At 38.5% G+C, this 24,090-nt stretch overlaps 1 protein-coding gene across 2 annotated transcripts in view; it reads left to right on the forward strand.

Annotated features, from left to right (window-relative positions):
* The window catches only part of LOC124776909 (2-phosphoxylose phosphatase 1), a 146,184-nt gene extending 122,387 nt beyond the window's left edge, over positions 1 to 23,797 (forward strand). For both annotated transcript variants that reach the window (XM_047252118.1, XM_047252119.1), the window contains exons 6-7: positions 9,463 to 9,714; positions 22,163 to 23,797. In XM_047252118.1, the coding sequence (XP_047108074.1) occupies positions 9,463 to 9,714; positions 22,163 to 22,384 (474 nt within the window). In that variant the 3' untranslated portion in view covers positions 22,385 to 23,797. The remainder of the gene's footprint in view (positions 1 to 9,462; positions 9,715 to 22,162) is intronic.
* Positions 23,798 to 24,090: the final 293 nt, after the last annotated feature.

Raw genomic sequence — 24,090 nt, forward strand, 5'->3', positions numbered from 1 at the left:
TGGGAGAATAAGGAAAGTGACTAAAGCAGAGGAAGACTCAAAAGTAACGCAGCAACTGTTTTGAGACAATAATTAAGGTAACAGGCAGCCTAGTGCCAATGAGGCTTTAAAATACTGGGACATGATCTCTCCAGGGATTATAATATGGAGGGTCCAAGCCCAGGGTTATGGGTGAAGATCCCAACCAGATCTACACCAAAGACAATGGACTTCAGGATGGTGTTGATGAATGGTAGAGGCAAATGTGTAATGTCTGTACTCCATTGGAATAACTACAAAAGCTGTCTGACTCCATGTCAGGGAAGCCTAATTTGAAACTGGCAGAAGGTTATAAAATGCCTTTGGGTACAGTGAACCTATTGTCTAAACAGCCTGTAACATTGATTGTGTGAATGAGACATCAAGAAATGCTAAGGCATCCCTTGGAAGCGATGTGCAGTTCCCACTGTCTGGAGGATCTGGGGGAGTAGCATGAAAGTTGCTATCAGAAATGTGAGGATTTTAAATGGTAAGACAGAAGAACTGATTGAGTACATGGAGAAGAAAGACATAGCAATGATCGGAGTGAGTTAGACAGAATGGGAGACTATAAGTAAGAAAGAATTGAGGAAAGGGTATAGAGTATATTGGAGAAAAGGAAAAATGGCAACAAATGTATTTGGTTTCATACTGGGAGAAGGTTTAGTTCAATACATAGAAAAAAGTTGACCAGGCTACTGACAGAATAAGTGAAGTTAGACTTGTACTAGAGAATGGAGCAAAAGAATTTATACAGATCTATGCTCCTCAATCAGGAGAGGTAAATGAATACCTGGAAGAGAACTGGAAATCAGTACGGAAGACAGAGGAGATGGGAGATATAAATGCACATGTGGGAACCAAGAGTCAAGGGAAGGAGGAAAGACTTGGCCTCTTTAAATGCGGTAACAAGAATTCATAAGGAAATTTGTTAATAGACTTTTCCAGAAGAAATATATTAATTGATGGAAACACATGGTTTAGAAAAAAAGAACTCAAAAATATAGCAAGTTATGGATGGTGAGAGAAAAAGACCATGACAATGATCTTTTTCTGGTGGAGAAGGAGGAATGTAGACAGCTGGAAGACATGATAGCAATGCCAAGTGATGAAGAGCAAAGTAAGATGGAAAACTTACAAAGTTAACAGAAAAAGATAAAGAAAAATAAACACATGGAAGTTAAAAGAGAAGAAAAAGTTCCAATAAGATTTGAAGAAAAGGATTTCCAAAACAAAATGAGTAGTATAGAAAAGGCATGGGTGTGTTTTAGAAATGGTTTTGTAAAGTGTGCAGCAAACACCTGTGGAAGATTGCCAAGAAGAAAGAGAGGAAAGGACACCTCTTGGTGGAAAAATGGGTAAAGGAAGCAGCTAAAGAGAATCAGATGGCTTGGAGGAAGTGGATAGGCAGTAAAAGTACTGAAAAAGAGCAAAAATATAAAGAAGACAAACATGTGCATAAAATATGGCACAAGAAGGGAAGAAGAAGAACTGAGAAAGTTTCACTGAAACTTTACAAAAGGCTGTTAGGGAAGTAAAAATGTTTTGTATATATTGATAAATAACAGATTAAAAAGCAGAGAAGACACAAAACTTGTTAAATCAGAGGCAGGACAGTTGTTGGCGCAGATGTGCTAAAAAGATAGGAAGAATACTCCACAAAATTGCTGAATATTGAATACAGTGAGCTGGTAGACAAGGAGGAAGAAGAAGACATGCTGGAAGAAGAAGATCAAGAAATGGGGATATCTGTGTTAGAATATAGGAAGCCATATTGAAGATGAGTGTAAAGCAGCAGGAGTGGATGAGGTGATCATAGAAATGATAACAGCTGCAGGGTCAGTATTGCTGAATACTGTGCAGACTATTTAGAGTAATCTGTAATAAGAAAAAAGAAATACCAGAAGAATGAAAAAATGTCCTCATATTTTAGAAAGGTGACAAGAAAAAAAGTGATAACTATAGTGGGATTGCTCTATTGCATGTGCAGCTAAGATTTTTCAGGGAGTATCAGAAAGAGAACTGAAGAAGAAACTAGAAGAATAATGGAAGAAGAACAGTATGGGACCAGGAAAGAGAGTTCAGTGTTTTGCCTGATCTTTACATTAAGATATTTAATGGAGATAAGAAGAGATTTTGGAAAAGGCCTAGTTATGACAGTTATTGATATTGAAGAAGCTTATGACAATGTGCCAAGACAGCTGGTCTGGGAAACATTAAAAGATAAATAAGTTAGTAAAGTGGAAGTGGGAAAGATAAGAGCTACACAAAAATGTGTTAATACAGTAAAGACCAGTATGTGAGAAACAAAAGGGGGTAATGTTGAAGGGGGTTTATAACAAGGAAGTCTGCTCTCTCTATATTATTCATCATATTCATTGTCAAAATGAGAGATGTAACAAAAGCCTCATTGTCTGCAGACAACAAAGTGATACAGGATGATGATAAAATGAAAGTACAAAGCCAAGTAGATGTATGAAACCAAGAGATAGAAAAATTTGAAATTAGAGTAAATACAGAGAAAAGCAAAACAGTAATTATGACAAGGGGAAATAGGAAGGAAGGGGAAAGATAAAACTGTATGGAATAATTATGGATGTGGTCAAAATTTTCAAGTAGTTAGGAAGTTTGCATTCAGTGTGTACACCTGGGTGCCTCATTCATCATGTTGAAGAGGCTATTCTGGCAGTCACTGAAGGAACAGGGTGCAACCAGCTGCAGATTGTGGTGCATGTTGGAACAAATATCTGAGCTCCAAGGTCAATCTTGGGTCATTTTAGTGACTGGCAGAGAAGGTTGAGAAGGTCAGCCTTGCACATGGGATTTCAATGAAGCTCACAATCTGCAGCATTGTCCCCAGAACTGATTGTGACCCTTTGGTTCCAAGTCGAGTGGAAGGACTGAACCAGACACTGTTGCAAGCTAGGCTGCAACTTCCTGGACTTGTGCCATAGAGCTGAGAAATATAGGGTCCCTCTAAATGGTCAAGTGTGCACTACACATCAGGGGCTGTTACGCGGGTAGCTGAATGTGTGTGGAGTGCATACAAGGGTTTTTTTTTTTTAGGTTAGGTGACTCTCCATCCAATCCAGATAATGACAGCTATAGGAAACCTAGAAGTATCAGTATAAGATCAGAAAGAAGTATCTCCCACAGGTAAATAAAATCCTACTGGTTAACTGCTGAAGCATTCGCAACAAATCCCAGAGTTTGAAAGCAGTAAAGTTCACATACTACTAGGTACAGAAAGCAGGTTGAAATCTGAAATCAATGCCCATGATATTTTTGGGGGAAATTTAAGCTTGTATAGGAAGGGTAGGCAAATGGAAAATGGAGGTGGTGTATTTGCCGCAGTAAACAAGAAACTCAAATTCACTGAGGTAGAATTTGAAACTGCATGTGAGATTGTTTGGGCAAGACTCAGTAACTGAAGTTGGCATAAAATGATAATTGGATCCTTCTGTCACCCACCAGACTCGTCTCCTGATGTAATTGAAAACTTTAGAGAAAACCCCAGTTCACTTGTAAGTAAGTTCCCAAATCATAAAGTAAACCTCGGTGGAGACTTCAGTCATCCAACAATCAGTTAGGAGAATTACAATTTTTGTAGTGTTGGGTGTTATAAGACATCCTGTGAAGTATTACTTAACATTTTCTCTGAAAACTACTAGATCAGATGGTTAGGAACCCCACTCATGATGGAAATATATTCGATCTAATCGTAACATACACATCTGCCCTCTTTGAGAGTGTGTATAAAAAACTGGTATCAGCGACCATGATGCGGTTGCGATGACAATGATTACCAAAGTACAAAGGACAACTATAACAAGCAATATATATCTGTATCTATCTCCAGTAAATTAGATTAAAGAATCACTAGTGTCATATCTGACCGAGGAACTTGAAACATTCAACAAAGGGCAGGAGCATGTAGAGAAACTATGGCTCAAATTTAAAAGAATAATTTAGCTTGAACTGGATAGAGATTTATCCAGTAGAACAGTTCTAATGGAAGGGAGCCTCTATGGTATACAGTCAGTGTAAAGAAACTTCTAAAGAAACAGAGATTACTGATTCATAGGTGTATAACAAAGAATAGCGCTATAGATAGGGAGAGATACTGAACGAAATGTGTTTGGCTATCAAGAGAGTAATGCAAGAATCCTTTGATACTACTGTAGCAGAATAATGCCAAATGATCTTTCATAATGCATAAAGAAATTCTGGTCATATGTACAGGTATACGTCCAGTCCCTAGTGAATGAGACAGGAACTGAAATTGAGGATAGCAAATGAAAAGCTGAAATGCTTAACTCCATTTTCAAAAGTCCCTTTACACAGGAAAACCCAAGACTAGCCCCAATTTATTCCTCATACCACTGAAAAGATGAGTAAGATAAGTATTAGTGTCAGTGGTGTTGAGAAACAGCTGAAATAGTTAAAACTGAACAAAGCCCCAGGACCCAATAGAATCCCTATCAGGTTCTATACTGAATTTTACCTCTTCTAACTATAATCTCTCATGGATCCCGTGCACAAAAAGCCATGCCCAGTTCTTGGAAAAAAGCACACCCATCCATAAGAATAGTAGTAGAAAGTGATCTGCAAAACTGTAGTCCAATATCCTTGATATTGATTTGTTGTAGAATCTTGGAACATATTCTGAGCTCAAACTTAATGAGGCATCTCAAACAGAATGACTTCCTCCATGCCAATGAGCATTTTTTCCAAAAACATTGATCATGCAAAACCCAACTTGCACTTTTCTCACTTGACATACTGAAAGCTTTGGATCAAGGCAGTCAGGTAGATGCAGTATTTCTTGATTTCCAAAATGCAATTGACTCAGTATCACACCTATGCTTATTGTCAAAAGTATAACTGTACGGGGCATCAAGTGAAATTTGTGAAGTGAAATTTGTGACTGGATTGAGGAGTTTTTGCTAGGGAGGACACAGCCCATTAATTGAGATGGAGAGTCATCGTCAGATGTAGAAGTAACTTCGGATGTGACCCAGGGACCTGTGTTGGGACCCTTGCTGTTCATGTCATATGTTAATGACCTTGCAGACAATATTAATAGTAACCTCAGGATTTTTGCAGATTATGCTGTTATCTATAATGAAGTACTTTCTGAAAGAAGCTGCATAAATATTCAGTCAGATCTTGATAAGATTTCAAAGTGATGCGAAGATTGACAACTTGCTTTAAATGTTCAGAAATGTAAAATAGTGCACTTCAAAAAATGAAAAAATGTAGAATCCTATGAGTGTAATATCAATGAATCACTGTTGGAATTGATCAACTCATAAAAATTCCTGGGTGTAGCACTCATAGGCTCAGTAGTGGATAAGGCAGGTGGTAGATTTCAGTTTATTGGTAGAATACTGGGGAAGTGCAATCGGTCTACAAAGGAGATTGCTTACAAAGCATTTGTGTGACCAGTTATAGAAAATTGCTCAATTGTGTGAGACCCATACCAGAAAGGACTAAGAGGTGATGTTGAAAGTATACAGAGAAGGGCAGCATGAATGGTTACAGGTTTGTTTGATCCATTGGAAAGTGTCACAGAGATACTGAAGAAACTGAACTGGCAGACTCTTGAAGATATAAGTCAACTATCCCAAGAAAATCTACTAGTGAACTTTGAGCAACTGTCTTTAAATGCTAACTCTAGGAATATACTACAGTCACCTACTTATCACTCCCACAGGGATTGTGAAGATAAGATTGGAGTAATTACAGCACATGCAGAGGCATTCAATCAATTATTCTTTCTGTGCTCTAAATGTGAATGTAACAGGAAGTAACCCTAATAACTGGTGAAATGGGATGTACCCTCTGCCATTCACTTCATTGAGGTTTGCAGAGTATAGACGTAGATGTACATGTAGCTGCAGACGTGTGGTCACAAATGATAGAAGGATACATAATGTACTAGGGAAGATGCAGCTTCTACCAGAATGTTGGGGGTGTTCTGTTGAACAGAAACATCCCAAAGGAATGTAAAAAAAGTTCTATATTCAACTTATTATGAGCCCTTTCTTGCATTTTAGTGCTTCCATCACATTACTAAGTTTGGATTTTGCTCCCTTCAGTCAGTGGAGAAATCCTTTTTTTTATGTAGTGGACAATTATCTTGCATGCAGCAACCTTTGGTCTCTTTTACTTATGATGGAATATATGCTGGAAGACCATAATATGGAACAGTTTTTACTTTTTGTCAATAAATATGCCTACACTTCTTGTATATATATTACTTGTATTCTTCAAAACCATTACAATAATCTACACATAACAAATACTTCAACCTTCACATTAAAGTCAAGAACTCTATTAACAAATTCAGAATCAGAATCAATGTACAGTACAAACTTAATTTGTCTTCAAAACACAATATAGTCACTCTTCCAGAATGATAGGTACCACAAAATCATATTACAGCTAAGATACAGATGACAACAAAAATCGAAAGGAACAGAATACAGGCAACAGAGACGATATATGTAAGAGGTTATGGAAGCAAGACAAGAAACATTTAGAAACAGAAATGAGGTCAGAAAAAAGGACAGGAATGTTGGTACTTCAGGACAAGATAGAAGTAATGAAGCTCAAGTGATGTGAGGAGGAGAGAAGAGAGTGGCAAAGATGTATTTTCTAAAAGGGCAACTGGAAAGAGACTATGAAGAAGACCCAGAAAGAGAAAGGCAGTTACAGCCTGTGAGTCCATAGAGAAGAGGGCAGGAAAACTAAAAGATGTACTTAAAGAAAGAAAAGAGTGGTGGAGAGACCAATAGTGATGCAGGTCCTAAAGTCACAACTTCAACTGGGAAGCTAGAATGGGCAATGAAGAAGAAGAATAAGGATAACAGTATTTTAAAATTTATATCTACACATCTTTTTGATATCTTCTTTATACCCAAGGGAAGGAAGGATGATTGGGTTTAACATCCTACCTACATCAAGGTCATTCGACAAAGATCACAGATACAGAACATGTTAAAGATGGGGAAGGAAATGGGCCATGCCCTTTCAAAGGAACCATCCTGGAATTTGCCAAGAGTGATTTTAAGGAACTCACTGAAAACCTAAATCTGGATGACCAGACATGGGTTTGAACCATCATCCTCCCAAGTGCAAGCCCATTTGTTCCACATTATTTAGTGTTTCCTGTATTGTCAGTTTGTGCTATTAGCCACCAAGTCATTTTGTAATTGTTTTGAGAGTGAGGACATTTATGTTTGCATTTATGAGAAGTGTAATTGCTGAGTATTATGTAGTTTCCTTTTTATTTTTGTCACAGTAATTGTAACACAAAACTGCATTCATGAATACTGCATATTCGAAACTAAATGTGCAAATGAAGTCATTTTGTAAATTAGAATATTTGAAACAAATAACTGATCCACTAAGAAGATGTTTTAGGGAGGTGTATAAAGTAGTGTGTCAGCTACTGGCATTTAATGAATTTGTGCCCAAACAACTACGTCATTGCATATTTGACTGGTTGGTTGGCTTTGAGCATAATGTGATTATCCGCAAGTTGATAGTTCCAGATTTGCTTTATGTAACATGAAGTTTTTCTCCATTTATATCAAATTAAATGAATGTTAAGCAAATGAAGCTTCCTAACTAAATAAAAGTAAACTGTTTCTTAAATGATACTCTTTGCACTTTATACTATCTACAAAAAGTTTTAGATAACACACTTTGGTATTTTTTGAGCAGGATATATAAATTTTGTACAGAAAAAATTATATTAAAATTTTGCAGATTGCCACTAAACTGAATTTTTGAGATTGTGATGCCTTTTCCTAGTGAATGTCACAGACTTTATTGTCCAAGACTGCAGTATTGACGTGTGCTTACTGAAATGGTTGAGAGGCAAAATACATTAAGTGTCTGCCTGCTATAACCAAGTATAAATTAATTTCTGGCTGAGTGCTAAAACGAAATGTTGAATGTTATTTTGTCTTTATTTTACATATTAGCAACTACTATCTAACATAATACAGAGTGGCAGAAGGTTGTTCAGCATCAATGCCTTGACTGTGTGGCCTCTCTATTGTATTCATCTATTGGACCCAAGAATCCTCAGGCTGATACTTCATTTATGCTGCATGGTGAGGTGGTGTGTTGTCATGACAGAGTAAGATGCCACACAGACTTGATTTTTCCCATTTCTTTTTGAGGCATTTAAAGTAACTGGACATGTAATCTTTTGCGTACTTATCTGAAGTATTTCTTTTGCCTTCAAGCTAGGGGTTAGAAGGTGCAGTATCCAATGACTACAGATTTTTTTAATACAAAGATTCTCAAATCTCATGGAGGAAATTATAAACTGATAATGATATGATCCCAAGAATGCCATACAGTTAATTGAGCTCCAATGGGGATCTTGAAAGTTTAAATAATGTTGAACCTGTTGAATAAGTGGGGAGGACTGAAAATCACCAAAAATCTGTTGCAAACATTCCAAACAATGATTTTCATGTAGTCCCACCTTTAGAAAAAATCATTGTAAAATTTTTACTACAGAAATTTTCTCATTTCAACTCCATCTTTGTGTCAGTTTAACTGCCTCATGTAGCAACACAAATGAAAGAGTAGCAGCTCATCCAGTTGGACAAGCAAGCTGAAACTTGTCAGACTTAGTATCAGTGGACATGATTATTGTGTTTTTTTGGAAATGGAACAAACAATAGCAATTCAGAAGTCTCAAAACTTACAGTGACTCTTGTACTGAACTGAATTGCAAAGAAGAAACAGAGTATAAGTATACAGTGATACTTGTGAGAAAAATTAAATAAAGCAATTTAATTACTGAATCATAAAGACACTGTACTGGAAACAACCTTTGCAACAAGTGATACAAGGTTGTTTTGAGTATGCTGCCACACGTTTTGCTGGGAAGCCCTTATACATCCTCCATATGAGCATGGTCTCTCCCCATGGGGTTTCCAAATTTTTGGAGTTCTAAAGAAAGACTTTCATGTCCATCAATTTGCCTCAGATAAAGAGATGCACACTTGGGTACAATCATGGTTCTGTAGGCAACTGCAAGCATTTTTCCATGAAGGTACTGACCATCTTGTCTCTGTGTTAATGGTTATGGTGATTAGTTTTGAAATAATAAACAGTTTACTTGCTTTTTTCCATCTGTCTTGTTTTTATTTGACTGCCCCTTATATTTATGGACCATAGCTTATCATAAGTTTAGGGCCATTATACTCATATATGCATAATTTCTACTACACATATTGGTCGTAGCAAAAAATTAACATTTTATAAACAGAACTGCTTCAAACAGAAATAACATGTAACTGGATGGGGCAAAATAAAAATATATTGCCACCCACAGCATTTTTGCATCCAAGAATTCAAATGATGTTGCTAAATAAAATATAAAAAACCTAAATTGTTGCATTTGCAAACCATCAGGTTACAGGACTGGCCGCATACCTAGCATGGGAGTGCCGTCAGCAGTCACATTCTCCTCCTATCCGTCGCTCATCCTTACTTCGCGCCTATGGCTTGGTGCGTGCTGTTGTAGCACAGCTTGTGCGTGTTGTGTCCGAGAGGCGGCCACGTGTGGCAGTCTTCTCAGGACATGATCGAACACTTGAATACTTAGCAGGGGCATTAGGCCTAGAATGGCCTCAACCACGCTATGGTGCTCGCTTTGTTATAGAGGTAAGTTTGAAACTCAATTTCAAAGATAATCATATTATGTTTTTAATGTAAGCAAGAATCATCCAGCTTTTCATTGCCAGTATAATTGAAAGTTACATTATATGTTGTTTTTAAATAATATTTTAATTTTAAATTGGTTCTATGTTGTAATTTCATACTCAGAGAAATCCAGTAGTTGTAGGAGGGATGGCTCCGCATCCTTTGTGGTAATTATTAGACATGGAAATTACCACTTATAACTGTCAATATTTCTATACACTGCCTGACTGAAAGAGTGGAGCACCCAGAAAATATCTTTGGATGTCGGTGCAACATCGTGCATGTACGCACCATTGGTGGGTATGCAAATGATTAGGCTTGCAGTTCTCTGTAATAGATTAGAATGGCCACCAAAGTGCATTAGTGTTGTTAGACTTTAATACCGTTAGCAGGCTTGGTAGGGCATATGGTGTGAACAGCATCAGATATTGAGTGATCACTGAAGGACGCAGAGATGTCATGTTCTCTTGTAAGACAAACTATCAGGACCTAAGAGAGGCTGAAAGGGGCTTCACTGTTGGTCTCCATTTGTCTGGCAGATCACATCATGCTGTATCCAGATTTGTGGGGCATTCAGATGTGACAGTGATCCAATGTCGGTCTGCATAGGAACATGAGGTCAGTTATACTTGTCGTCAAGGTTCGAGTTGATCAAATCTGACCATCACAATGGAGGGTCACCTTACTGTCCACCAAGTGCATCATAATCCTTTCACATCTGCACTTGCAATCTGAAACCAAGTAATAGACTCCATACATCACTCTGTGTCATTCTACACCATTGATGGGAGACTATAAGCATCCAGAATTGGAAATTACTGTCCCTTGCTTGGGGTGTTGTAACAGCACAACGCAAGGCTGTGTTTGGAGTGGTGCTATGACAAATATCATAATCTACTGATGAATAGCATCACAATGCATTCAGTGATGAAACATGGCTCTGCAGTACAGTGGATGTCCATCATTGGTGAGTGGCACAGTGGTGTTACTCCTGGCATCACAGTGTGGGAAGCCATCGGATATGACATCGGGTGGTGGCTGGCAGTGTTGAGGGAACTCTGATGGCACAATGATATGTCATGGACATCCTGCATCTTCATGTGTTACCTGTCATGCATCAGTATTATTGTGCTATTTTTCAACAAGACAATACTCATCCGTACATGGCACATGTCTCTAAGAACTGTCTATGTGATGTTGAGATTCTCCTGTGACTAGCTGGATCCCCATACCTGTCCTCCATAGAACTTGTGCTGCACCAGCTCAGATGTCAACTCCATGCCAGTGCCAGTACCCAGAATATCAAGGACAAATTAGAAGAACTGAGAACCAGTTTGCCTCAGGAGAGGATACAACAGCTTTATGACACCCTTCCCAACTGAATCTGTGCATACATCCAGGCCAGAAGAGGGGTGTCAGACTGATAAGTGGGCTCAAAAATTGGCTCATACAGCCAAGTTCTTTGTAAATTTTACTCAATATTGTAAGCACTGAAATAACATTTATCCTCTCAAACCATAAAATTTTCTTTCATTCACTCTTCATTTTCTAGGTCTTCACTTTTTTTGTCAGGAGAGTATATTGCATTTGCAATTCAATGCAACTGACACTTTTTGGCAAACCTCATAAATGCAATGTGCACATATCTGCACTCATGATACTTGAAAATGACAAATCTTCAAAACTGCAGCCACAATAAATAAACATTGCAACATCCATAAGTGGTAGTTACCATTTTAATTGCGTGGAAGAATTCTTTGAGTGGGAGTTTAGAAGAAGAATAAACATCTTGCAATTTTTTTTACATGTTTACAGTAGCTGTGTTTCTTACCTTTAAGATGTATTGTGTGGAGTTCTGATGTTGTTCATTCCAAAGATGCCAGCTCTGTAACCAATAGTATGTAGTACTTTCTTTTTCTACTATTGCAGAATTTAATTTATAGGTCTTCACAATACATATAAGTGACACTGAAGACAGAATTAGTTTCCTCCCTTCCAAAAGACCAGTGTTTGGGCATACTGCTGTGGCACATGATAAAGCTTCAGTTCTCTCCTAAAATGCTCAGTGGGGATTCAGACCGTGGCACTACACAGACCTGTTCAGCAAATCCATATGATTTTCTTCAAACCATACTATGTTTCTAAATTTATGAGCAAGATAATTTTTACCAAAAAAGGCAAATTACAAATTGTTGACATAGTGTGCAATGCATACAATTGTGTAATTTGTTTTCATAAAGCCATACAGTGAATATGTATCAGTGTGTAATAGATGTATGCTGCAGTTAGATGGGCCTTGGCTCCAAAATAGTTAGAGATAAATAAATTCAACGTAATTGTGGCCAACAGCAGTGTTTCTTTATTGTTAATCAACATGTGGGATATGGGGGTCATTGTGGCAAGCCTTGTTGGTGGAAGTATATGACAGCTGGCAGAGTCTCTCCACTGGCTATTTTTCAGAACCGTGACAGTGGAGCCTTTGTCAGCAAGTAGGATTACAAGGTTGAGACCTGTTTTCAGGTGGTGGATTGCTGCTTTTTCTGCAAATATGAGGTTGGTTTCTTGTTGAGGGATTTGGGGGATGATGGTGAGGCAATATTGAAGGTTAGGAAAATCATAAAGTTAACCAGGGATGCTTTGGGAGCAGTGGGGATGGATCACATCTATATGGAGGAATTGATTTTGGACTGTGTTGGTTTTGTATTTAGTCTGACTGGTAGGTGTAGTGGTAAAAAAGTGTTTTCACTATAGGAACTGGGGGAGGATAGAAGGACTTACGCAAGAGCAGCATGAATGAGCTTGGGAGTGGGTCAAAAGGTAAATCCTTTGGAAAGGACTGATATTTTTGTGGAACTGAGGCTTTTAAGGACTGCAATCCACCACCTAAAAATTGATCCGATCCTTATAATCCTACCTGCAGTCAAAGGCTCCACCATTGTGGTTATGAAGCACAGAGTTTACGTGGTGGAAGGCCTCTGACAGTTGTCAGACACTTCCACGTACAAATCCTACCATAGCAACCCCATACAAGAAAGCCAACAGGATCTCCAGTCTCTCTTCAGATACTTATATCTGTCCCACAATCTCTCTCCTGAGTCTAACTATCCTACACCACTCTCCACACTAACTTTTACATGTTCCTTTAAATTCATAAATCTAACCACTCAGGACCCCCCATTGTGGCTGCTTCTGTGCCCCTACAGAGAAAATCTTTGCCTTTGTGGGCTAACACCTTCAGCCTGTCACATGTAACCTACCCTCATTTATAAAGATGACAATCCTTTCCTCCACCAACTCTCCACACTCCTGAGCCCATGGCCCTTCTGTTATTCAATTTCCCATTGCCTAACAGACTCCAAACTTGTAAATTTATTTCTGGTCACTATGAACAACTATATCCTCTCTCACAATTACTTCTTCTTTGAAGGCATCACTTGCAAGCAAATCCGTGATACAGCAATGGGCACCCACATTGCACCATTCTATGTAAACTTTTTCGTGGACAATCTAGAGGAATCCTTCCTAATCAACCAGATCCCCAAAGCACTCACAAGGTTTATATTCATCAGTGACATCTTCATGATCTGGACTGAGGGTGAGGACATCCTATCCACATTCCTCCAGAACCTCTATACCTTCTCTCCCATTTTTACCTGGTCCTCCTCAGCCCAACAGGCTCCTTCCTTGATGTCAATTGCCACCTCACCGATGGCTACATCATACTTCCATGTTCATATACCTATCCACTCTTCGTTATCCCATTTGTAGTGATGTGTCATCTTCAAATATGCAAAGGGTCTCACTAAGGTTTTAGCAGACCAAAATTACTCTCCCAGTCTTGCAGAAACAGAACTCTCATGTGTTGTCTCCCCAGTCACCTACCATCTCCCACATACTGTATGGACACAAAGGAATAACCTACTCCTGTCATATTACTGGCATCTCCTACCCCATCAAAGGAAGGGCCATATGTGAAAGCAACCAAGTGAACTACCAACTTAGCTGCAACCACTGTACAGGACATAACAATTAACTAGCTGTATGTCTACATGAAAGGCTACTGCCAAACTGTGGTCAAAGGACCACTGCACCATCCAGTAGCTGATCACACTGGCCAACATGACATGCTTTATTGTAATGACTGCTTCACAGCTTGTGGTATCTGGATTCTTTCCACCAACACCAAATTTTCTGAATTGTGCAGGCTGGAACCCTTCTTGCACCATGTTCTTCCCATAAACCCCCCCCCCCCCTCCTCCTCTTGGTCTCAACCTTTGCTAGCCCTGATCCTCCACCTGTCTATCACATTCCGTGTTTCAGTTCCAGTACTGCACATGCCTTGAATCCCACCAGTGTCATGTTCCTAGCAGACCTATCCTGTCTCTACCCCCTTCATCCCTGTATGCTCCTACAAGCAGCACTTTACTGTACCCCATTCCTACCATTCCCCTCCTCACCCCATCCTCCTTCTTACTCTCACCATGCAGGGTGCTTCTCCCATCACATACTGCTGCTCACAGTTTAGCCTCGGCAGCCAGAGACAGTGGTCATGTGTGTGTGAATTGTGTTTGCGTGAATGAGTGCGAGTTTGTTGTCTAATTCAGAAGAAGGCCTGAGGGCCAAAAGCTTTTACTTGCTTAGCAGTCTTTTTCTTGTGTCTGTCAGTGACTCAACATCTCTGCTATATGATGAGTAGCAATCTATCCTTTTCATGATACTGTCATTATTCCAGCTTGAATTTTCCATTGTTTAGTAATATTTTTTCTGATTTGCAGGACAGAATGGTAGAAGTACTCACTTGGTGCAATAAGGAAGCCCAGTTTATTAAATTGTTCTTGCAGTGAGCCCGACTACCACTTCTTACAGCTCTTTTTAAAAGAACAGTATGTTACCACAAGACATTAACTGTTACAAACTGCTGATGAAATTCTTTCTGCCAGAAACTTTGTTCATTTCATAATAATTGATAATTAATTTTCATCCCTAAAAACTTTATGTTGGTTACAAACTCCATAGACTTATCAACTATGCTTAATGTGACAGAGTTGTTTTCCATCTTTACGCTGAAATACACACCATTTGTTTTCCTTATGTTTCATTGTTAATTTATTACATACTGCCCTTTCATAGCCATCCTTGAGGGTTTCATTTGCTTCCTCTGATAAGAGTTCTGGCTCTTTATCAATGACTTTGATGTTATTGTCATCAAGAAAGAGAATTTTTTTCTTTTTTTTAAATATTGTTTGGAAAGTCATATATACGGTATATTACCTCAACACATAATGAACCAGTTGCTGGACACTTGAGGGTAATGTGACATGGAATGAGATCAAAAGTGATGTGGGTATCAAAGTGGGCGAAACCTTTGAGGATAACTGTCAACAGTTGAGAACTGGAGAATGTGATGCAGTTCAAGTATTTGGGAACCTTGGTGACAAAGGATGCCCACTGCACAAATGAAATCTGAGTAAGAATTGGCGTAGCCAAAGCCACATTCAACAAGAAGAGGACTGAATGGAACAGAGGCTGAACTATGAGAAAATTAGAGAAAAAATATCTGGAAAATTTTGAAATGTGGTGCAGGAGAAGACTAGAGAATATCATGTGGACAGATTGGTTGACAAATGATGATGTTCCGAGGAGAGAATAAAGCTATTCTGAATACAGTTCTTCAGAGGAAGGCCAACTGGGTCAGACACATTACAAAGACATGAGTGGCTCATATATGATTTCACCATAGGGAAGATCAAAGAAAATACAGGAAGGTGAAGAATTCAACACCTGAATGACATGAAAGACAGAAGGATATACAGCAGACTGAAGAAAGAAGCTGAGACAGGGAATATTGGCATTATAAATTCTTTGTACGAAAACATGGACCTGCCACTAAGCAGAATACCTCATAATAGTAATGTTGTTGTTGTTGTTGTTGTTGTGGTCTTCAGTCCTGAGACTGGTTTGATGCAGCTCTCCATGCTACTCTATCCTGTGCAAGCTTTTTCATCTCCCAGTACCTACTGCAACCTACATCCTTCTGAATCTGCTTAGTGTATTCATCTCTTGGTCGCCCTCTACGATTTTTACCCTCCACGCTGCCCTCCAATACTAAATTGGTGATCCCTTGATGCCTCAGAACATGTCCTACCAACCGATCCCTTCTTCTGGTCAAGTTGTGCCACAAACTTCTCTTCTCCCCAATCCTATTCAATACTTCCTCATTAGTTATGTGATCTACCCATCTAATCTTCAGCATTCTTCTGTAGCACCACATTTCGAAAGCTTCTATTCTCTTCTTGTCCAAACTATTTATCGTCCATGTTTCACTTCCATACATGGCTACACTCCATACGAATACTTTCAGAAATGACTTCCTGACACTTAAATCAATACAGGATGTTAACAAATTTCTCTTCTTCAGAAACGCTTTCCTTGCCATTGCCAGCCTACATTTTATATCCTCTCTACTTCGACCATCATCAGTTATTTTGCTCCCCAAATAGCAAAACTCCTTTACTACTTTAAGTGTCTCATTTCCTAATCTAATTCCCTCAGCATCACCCGACTTAATTAGACTACATTCCATTATCCTTGTTTTGCTTTTGTTGATGTTCATCTTATATCCTCCTTTCAAGACACTGTCCATTCCGTTCAACTGTTCTTCCAAGTCCTATGCTGTCTCTGACAGAATTACAATGTCATCAGCGAACCTCAAAGTTTTTATTTCTTCTCCATGGATTTTAATACCTACTCCGAATTTTTCTTTTGTTTCCTTTACTGCTTGCTCAATATACAGATTGAACAACATCGGGGAGAGGCTACAACCCTGTCTCACTCCCTTCCCAACCACTGCTTCCTTTTCATGCCCCTCAACTCTTATAACTGCCATCTGGTTTCTGTACAAATTGTAAATAGCCTTTCGCTCCCTGTATTTTACCCCTGCCACCTTTAGAATTTGAAAGAGAGTATTCCAGTCAACATTGTCAAAAGCTTTCTCTAAGTCTACAAATGCTAGAAACGTAGGTTTGCCTTTCCTTAATCTTTCTTCTAAGATAAGTCGTAAGGTCAGTATTGCCTCACGTGTTCCAGTGTTTCTACGGAATCCAAACTGATCTTCCCCGAGGTTGGCTTCTACTAGTTTTTCCATTCGTCTGTAAATAATTCGTGTTAGTATTTTGTAGCTGTGACTTATTAAACTGATAGTTCGGTAATTTTCACATCTGTCAACACCTGCTTTCTTTGGGATTGGAATTATTATATTCTTCTTGAAGTCTGAGGGTATTTCGCCTGTCTGTTTCATACATCTTGCTCACCAGATGGTAGAGTTTTGTCAGGACTGGCTCTCCCACGGCCGTCAGTAGTTCCAATGGAATATTGTCTACTCCGGGGGCCTTGTTTCGACTCAGGTCTTTCAGTGCTCTGTCAAACTCTTCACGCAGTATCATATCTCCCATTTCATCTTCCTCTACATCCTCTTGCATTTCCATAATATTGTCTTCAAGTACATCGCCCTTGTATAGACCCTCTATGTACTCCTTCCACCTTTCTGCTTTCCCTTCTTTGCTTAGAACTGGGTTTCCATCTGAGCTCTTGATATTCATACAAGTCGTTCTCTTATCTCCAAAGGTCTCTTTAATTTTCCTGTAGGCGGTATCTATGTTACCCCTAGTGAGATAGGCCTCTACATCCTTACATTTGTCCTCTAGCCATCCCTGCTTAGCCATTTTGCACTTCCTGTCGATCTCATTTTTGTGACGTTTGTATTCCTTTTTGCCTGTTTCACTTACTGCATTTTTATATTTTCTCCTTTCATCAATTAAATTCAATATTTCTTCTGTTACCCAAGGATTTCTACTAGCCCTCGTCTTTTTACCTACTTGATCCTCTGCTGCCTTCACTACTTCATCCCTCAAAGCTACCCATTCTTCTCCTACTGTATTTATTTCCCCCATTCCTGTCAATTGCTCCCTTATGCTCTCCCTGAATCTCTGTACAACCTCTGGTTCTTTTAGTTTATCCCGGTCCCATCTCCTTAAATTCCCACCTTTTTGCAGTTTCTTCAGTTTTAATCTACAGGTCATAACCAATAGATTGTGGTCAGAGTCCACATCTGCCCCTGGAAATGTCTTACAATTTAAAACCTGGTTCCTAAATCTCTGTCTTACCATTATATAATCTATCTGATACCTTTTAGTATCTCCAGGGTTCTTCCATGTAAACAACCTTCTTTCATGATTCTTAAACCAAGTGTTAGTTATGATTATGTTGTGCTCTGTGCAAAATTCTACCAGGCGGCTTCCTCTTTCATTTCTGTCCCCCAATCCATATTCACCTACTATGTTTCCTTCTCTCCCTTTTCCTACACTCGAATTCCAGTCACCCATGACTATTAAATTTTCGTCTCCCTTCACAATCTGAATAATTTCTTTTATTTCATCATACATTTCTTCAATTTCTTCGTCATCTGCAGAGCTAGTTGGCATATAAACTTGTACTACTGTAGTAGGTGTGGGCTTCGTATCTATCTTGGCCACAATAATGCGTTCACTATGCTGTTTGTAGTAGCTTACCCGCATTCCTATTTTCCTATTCATTATTAAACCTACTCCTGCATTACCCCTATTTGATTTTGTGTTTATAACCCTGTAGTCACCTGACCAGAAGTCTTGTTCCTCCTGCCACCGAACTTCACTAATTCCCACTATATCTAACCGTAGAACGCCAGTTTTCTTTCTCCTGATAACGACATCCTCCTGAGTAGTCCCCGCCCGGAGATCCGAATGGGGGACTATTTTACCTCTGGAATATTTTACCCAAGAGGACGCCATCATCATTTAATCATACAGTAAAGCTGCATGCCCTCAGGAAAAATTACGGCTGTAGTTTCCCCTTGCTTTCAGCCGTTCGCAGTACCAGCACAGCAAGGCCGTTTTGGTTATTGCTACAAGGCCAGATCAGTCAATCATCCAGACTGTTGCCCTTGCAACTACTGAAAAGGCTGCTGCCCCTCTTCAGGAACCACACATTTGTCTAGCCTCTCAACAGATACCCCTCCGTTGTGGTTGCACCTACGGTACGGCTATCTGTATCGCTGAGGCACGCAAGCCTCCCCACCAACGGCAAGGTCCATGGTTCATGGGGGTGATAATAGTAATAATAATAACAATAATAGTAATAATAATATATTAAGAACAGAACGACCCAGTATGCCGACCAGAGGTTGCCTATGTTCGTGTTTCTTGCGTGGTAGATATTTAACTAAAAATTTATTGTCAACAGACGTATGACTGTCTAACTTGTTCACCCTATTTTCTAGGAAAGACTAGAACCTTTCATTTGCTATTCCTCTTACATCTAGTGCTTCTCACTTGTTTAGTAATATTTTGTGGACAACAATGTCAAATGCATTGGGCAAGTCGAGGAACGTGCCAGTAACATAGTCATCCATGTCAAAAGCGTCAAGTGCCACTTTTGTGAACTCTGCAATGGCCAAAATTGTACTTCTTCCATCTGGGAAACCAAATCTGCTTCTTTAAAAAGATTGTATTTATTCATGTAACTCATTGGTCCATCTTTCATGATTGATTCAATAATTTTTGAGAATGTAGATGTAGTGAAACTGTCCTGTGGTTTTTAATACTCTTGATATTACCTTCTTTAGAAAGTGCACAACTTATGCATGTTTTATGTACTCTGGAAAAATCCTGGAACTAAAGGACTCATTTATTATGTTTTTTTAATGGGGCTTCTATGCTAGCTATGCATGCCTTCATTTAATTTCTGTATTGTCTTCCAGACTTCAATCTCTGTTGGGCTGGGGTTGGGGTCTTGGGGAAGAAGACCAGACATCAAGCTCATTGGTCTCATCAGATGAGGGAAGGAGGGGGAAGGAAATCGGCCGTGCCCTTTCAATGGAACCATCCCGGCATTTGCCTGGAGCGATTTAGGGAAATCACGGAAAACCTAAATCAGGATGGCCAGACATCAATCTCTGTTGTGACAAACAACATCATTGTGCTTTCTGTGCAAGTTATTGTGGGGTACTACATGTATTTTAGGAAGATTTTGTTACAACTTCTACTCATTACCAGAGAAATAGTCATTTTCATAATTTGCCAATTCTCAAGGAGTTTCTATTCTTCTAACCCCATCTTTGATTTTTGTGTTATTATACTTATGTCTTCTTTTTCCAGTTTAATGTGTTATGACATCTCACACTATTTTGCTTTTCTTTTTTTCTGCATTATTTTTTGTGCCCCCTCCCCCAAGCAAGCAGTACCCTCCTATATATCTTTTTGCACCTATGGTAGCAATCTAGGTACTCTGGAATAGTACTTTAGTGTAGTGCTTTTGTACAGAACTGAGAAATTTGTGTGTCTTGGAGGATTTTCTAATACCTGCAGTTAACCATTATTTCCTTTGCTGCTGCTGTTGAAATGGCTGCTTTTGGAAATGTCTCCTTGAAAATTAATTTAAACAATGTGCAAAATTTAGAGAAACTAGCATCTACATTGTTTTCCGTATACCCTTCACCACATGTGTGATTTATGAATGTCCTAGACAAAATATGTATTTTACGTCCTGAGGAGATCCTTTTGTAGGTCTGCAGTTTTGTGGGTTTTACCAAACCTGTCCTTAGCTTTATTATCTGGCAGGAATGATCAGAGAGGCCAAGCCATTTTTGTAACTATTTAAGATTTTCCCTGTCAGTGTCTGTAAGTATATTATTTAAGATGTATCTGAACTTTTCATACCATAGTAGCAGTGTTTACCATTTGTGCCATGCTAGAAGTGTTCAGAATGTTTCAGAAATTATTATTAATTTCATCCTCAGCCTCTATGTTAGTATTAATGTTTTCACATGTTATAATCAATTTGTTGAAGAAAGTAGGTGAGTGGTACATGCACAGAACGATTAACTTTTTGTGGATGTCTAGTTTTGTGTAGCCAACAGCTGCCAATTCAGAACCTTTCTCTACACTAACTGTGATCAGATCTTCTCTAGCTGTAAAATGTGATATAAATATATGATCCCCTGCCCTTTAAGACAGTTCTACAGTAGCAACTTGCACATTCAAGTGATGTTAGCATTATGCTGTATCTCATTGCATCTACAGTAGTACTCTGAAATGCATATCACTGTACTGTTCAAATACTGTAATTCAACTTCAACTTAACACGCTTGAACTTAATAGACTGCACATTCTGATGAAGAATGGAGAATTGAGTACAATTTTCTGTGCAGTTTGTGCACTCCATTCTATCTTTCATGTACACATGAAGAACTCTCTAAAGCAGTTGAGGCACCATTAAGGTAAGGGAATCTGTTGTCATGATTTATCCTAAAGAAAGGCCTAATCCTCCTACCCATCATAACAGGTAGTTGACCATGTGTAGCTCCACACCCATGTGCTATACTCTCTCTCATTAACTTCACCAACCTTCCTTACCCAGTCATGTTGAGGTGCAGACTATGCTTATTGTAGCCCAGTGTCCTGCTCCTGATAGTCTCCACCAGTACCAGTGCAGTATGTACATGGTGAGCAGTTATCGGTACCATCTCTAGCAATGCTTTGGCTCTACATACAGCACTACCAAGACAAGGCTGATCATACCGCTGGAGCAGCTCAGCCATGCTCACATTGATGCTACTAATAAGGGCAGCTAGCTTACTCAGGTCACCATTTATGTTGTACACCTTATCTGTATCCAGGCTGTTTCTTGACCCACCCACTATCACTATCCGATTGTCTTTTGTGAAATCCTTATACAAATGCCTTAAATCATCAGTCACCTGACTCAACCAAACATTTGGCTTGAAAATGCTGGTAATCTGATTCCCCAAACTTCTCCCGTAATTGATGTTAGAAAGAAGAGAGTACTGTCGTTAGGCAGCAATCCTGGGAGAGGTGGAGACCACACCTCCCAGGATTGCTGCCTACCAGCAGTCCTTTATTCTTCCTAACATTTGTGTTACTCCTAGCCTCAGTACTCATGGGCAGAGTCTGCTGCACATTTGCTACTCCTACGCCATCTTGAAGCACCTCTTCCTTCAACTACGGCAGCTGGAACCTATTGCTGGCACATACAACAAAAAAAGTCAGACAGTGTCCACCATAAGCTATCCTTACTACCTGTCTACCCATCCTACATAGCGTGTTCACTATTACAGCAACTACTTGCAAGAGGGGAAGAGGCAGCATAAATGATACTTTAACATGATGTTATTCCTGTCACATGAAATTTATTGCAGTCATTGTGCCACATATATGCTTAACTTATAACTTAATATTTTTAGAATTTTATTTTAAAATACAATCATTACAGACATTGTAAGCAAGACGAGAGTATGTTGTGTGTCATGTTAGAACCCAGTGGGACAATATCACATATTTTATTACTTACTTTGCAGGTATACCGTGGTCGTGATCGTGAGTCTCATCAGACTCTGCCTCGTGCCCGTGATTTCTTCCTGCGGCTGGTCGGTGATGGGCGAGATCTCACACCACATACAAGTTTCTGCCGCCAAAGGCAACTCTGTCCAATTGAGAGCATAATCAGATTTCTGCATGAGGATTACTTTGCACCATTTAATGCATCCAATTTTAAGGATGCATGTATGGGAAAGGGTTGATCTAGTCACACAATTTCAGTGGAGTTGCCTCATGACGTTCTCATCTCAGATTGATATCTGAGAATAATGTACATGACATTTCAACAAAAACAGATACTATGAATAGATGTTGTTGTTGATGATGATGGTTGTAGAAAAATCTAAGATGCATCATTTGTTATTTTCCTCACTTAAGTAGATAAACTCAAGATATATTTGACATGTAACTTTTCTCATTTATTCAGTAATCATTATTTTGGTGTATGTAATTCAACTACAGTGAGGATCCTTAAATGATAATTGTAACTCACTTCACTGGTATGGTATCCTTCAATATCATAACCTATCAGTTTTAAATGATTCAAGAGTAATAAAAATAGAGCGAATGACACATACACAGTGTGTAACAAACTTCCCATTTGAAATTTAAACAAGTTATTTTAACCTTGCTATGTACTCAGTTTGAAATATGTGTCAAGAAACTTTTAAGGTACTATCACATTTTTGTGGTTATAATTACCAAATATATTCTGCTGTGACTACAAACATGGGAAGTTTCGTATGCAACATGATAAAAGAATGCCCAAATTAATTTGATAAGATCAGGAAGTTTTAAGTCCATACTGTGACTTTGCTAAGCAAATAGTGATATAACTGTGCTTACATGTGTTTGAAATACTTGGCATTCTATGGACTTGTGATTTAACACATATCACTTCACAAAGAGGTGTTCCACTCACTATCATTTCCTTTCCTCATTTGTCCATCCATTCGTAATGACATTCTTATTACAGTTATTTGTTCAGAGCAAGGTAACAGAATTCATATAGTGACTATGCTACATTAAATTTCAATAGCACCTGACACAATTTTCGTGTTTGAGAACTATTACTATTAAAATGTTTCAGATAAAGATATTGTTGAATATAAGCTACTGTATCATTTGTGTATACATTGATCTCCTATCTGAACAGTTGTTCAGTCCATTTTTTTTATTGTTGACCTACATATCAGATTTGTTTTTATTGAGACTGTTGTAGACTCTTTTTAATTGTTGTTGATATTTAATGTTCTTGGATATCAGTTGGAAGCAAATGAAATGTATTAACTGAAATGTTTGTGGCTGTGCTGTCCATTCTTTTAAATATCAGTTATTCACTGTAAAAATAAATCTCTACATTATTTTGTTTTTAATGTGATACTGCCACTTATTAGTTTGTTACTTCATAGTATTATAAGAAAACTGAGTGGCAGTACTGCATGAAGTATAGTACTTCTTAGATAAAGACTATTGTTTTTGGTCTTTCATTCATTATTCATGGTTTCTAAGAAACCATTGTGATATTAGTAATTTATTGTTTGTCATTCCTCATTTTAATTATTTTTCTCATAAGACTGGAAATTCAGAATAGCATATCCATTTTGTGTACAAGAACAAACATTTAAGATTTGCTGCCAAATGTTTCTCTTTAAGAGCTGATAAGAATTTATTAAGCTAAATTGTGACAAATGCATATTGCTATTATTGTACAAGATTAATTAAAATTTTTATGAACTGTTTGATATTTATAGAAGTTTTAGTACCAAATATTGCCATAAAACTTTGCTGTTTCTTAAAAATTAATTTAGAGAGGCCAGAGAATTTCTTGTCAATCATTTAGTCAGCAGTAAAACTGCTTTCTTGTACAAATGTTATCAGTCAGTAATAGCAGGCCACTGTTTATAGC

The sequence above is a fragment of the Schistocerca piceifrons genome, chromosome 2 (assembly GCF_021461385.2).
Source record: "Schistocerca piceifrons isolate TAMUIC-IGC-003096 chromosome 2, iqSchPice1.1, whole genome shotgun sequence".
Lineage (NCBI taxonomy): Eukaryota > Metazoa > Arthropoda > Insecta > Orthoptera > Acrididae > Schistocerca > Schistocerca piceifrons.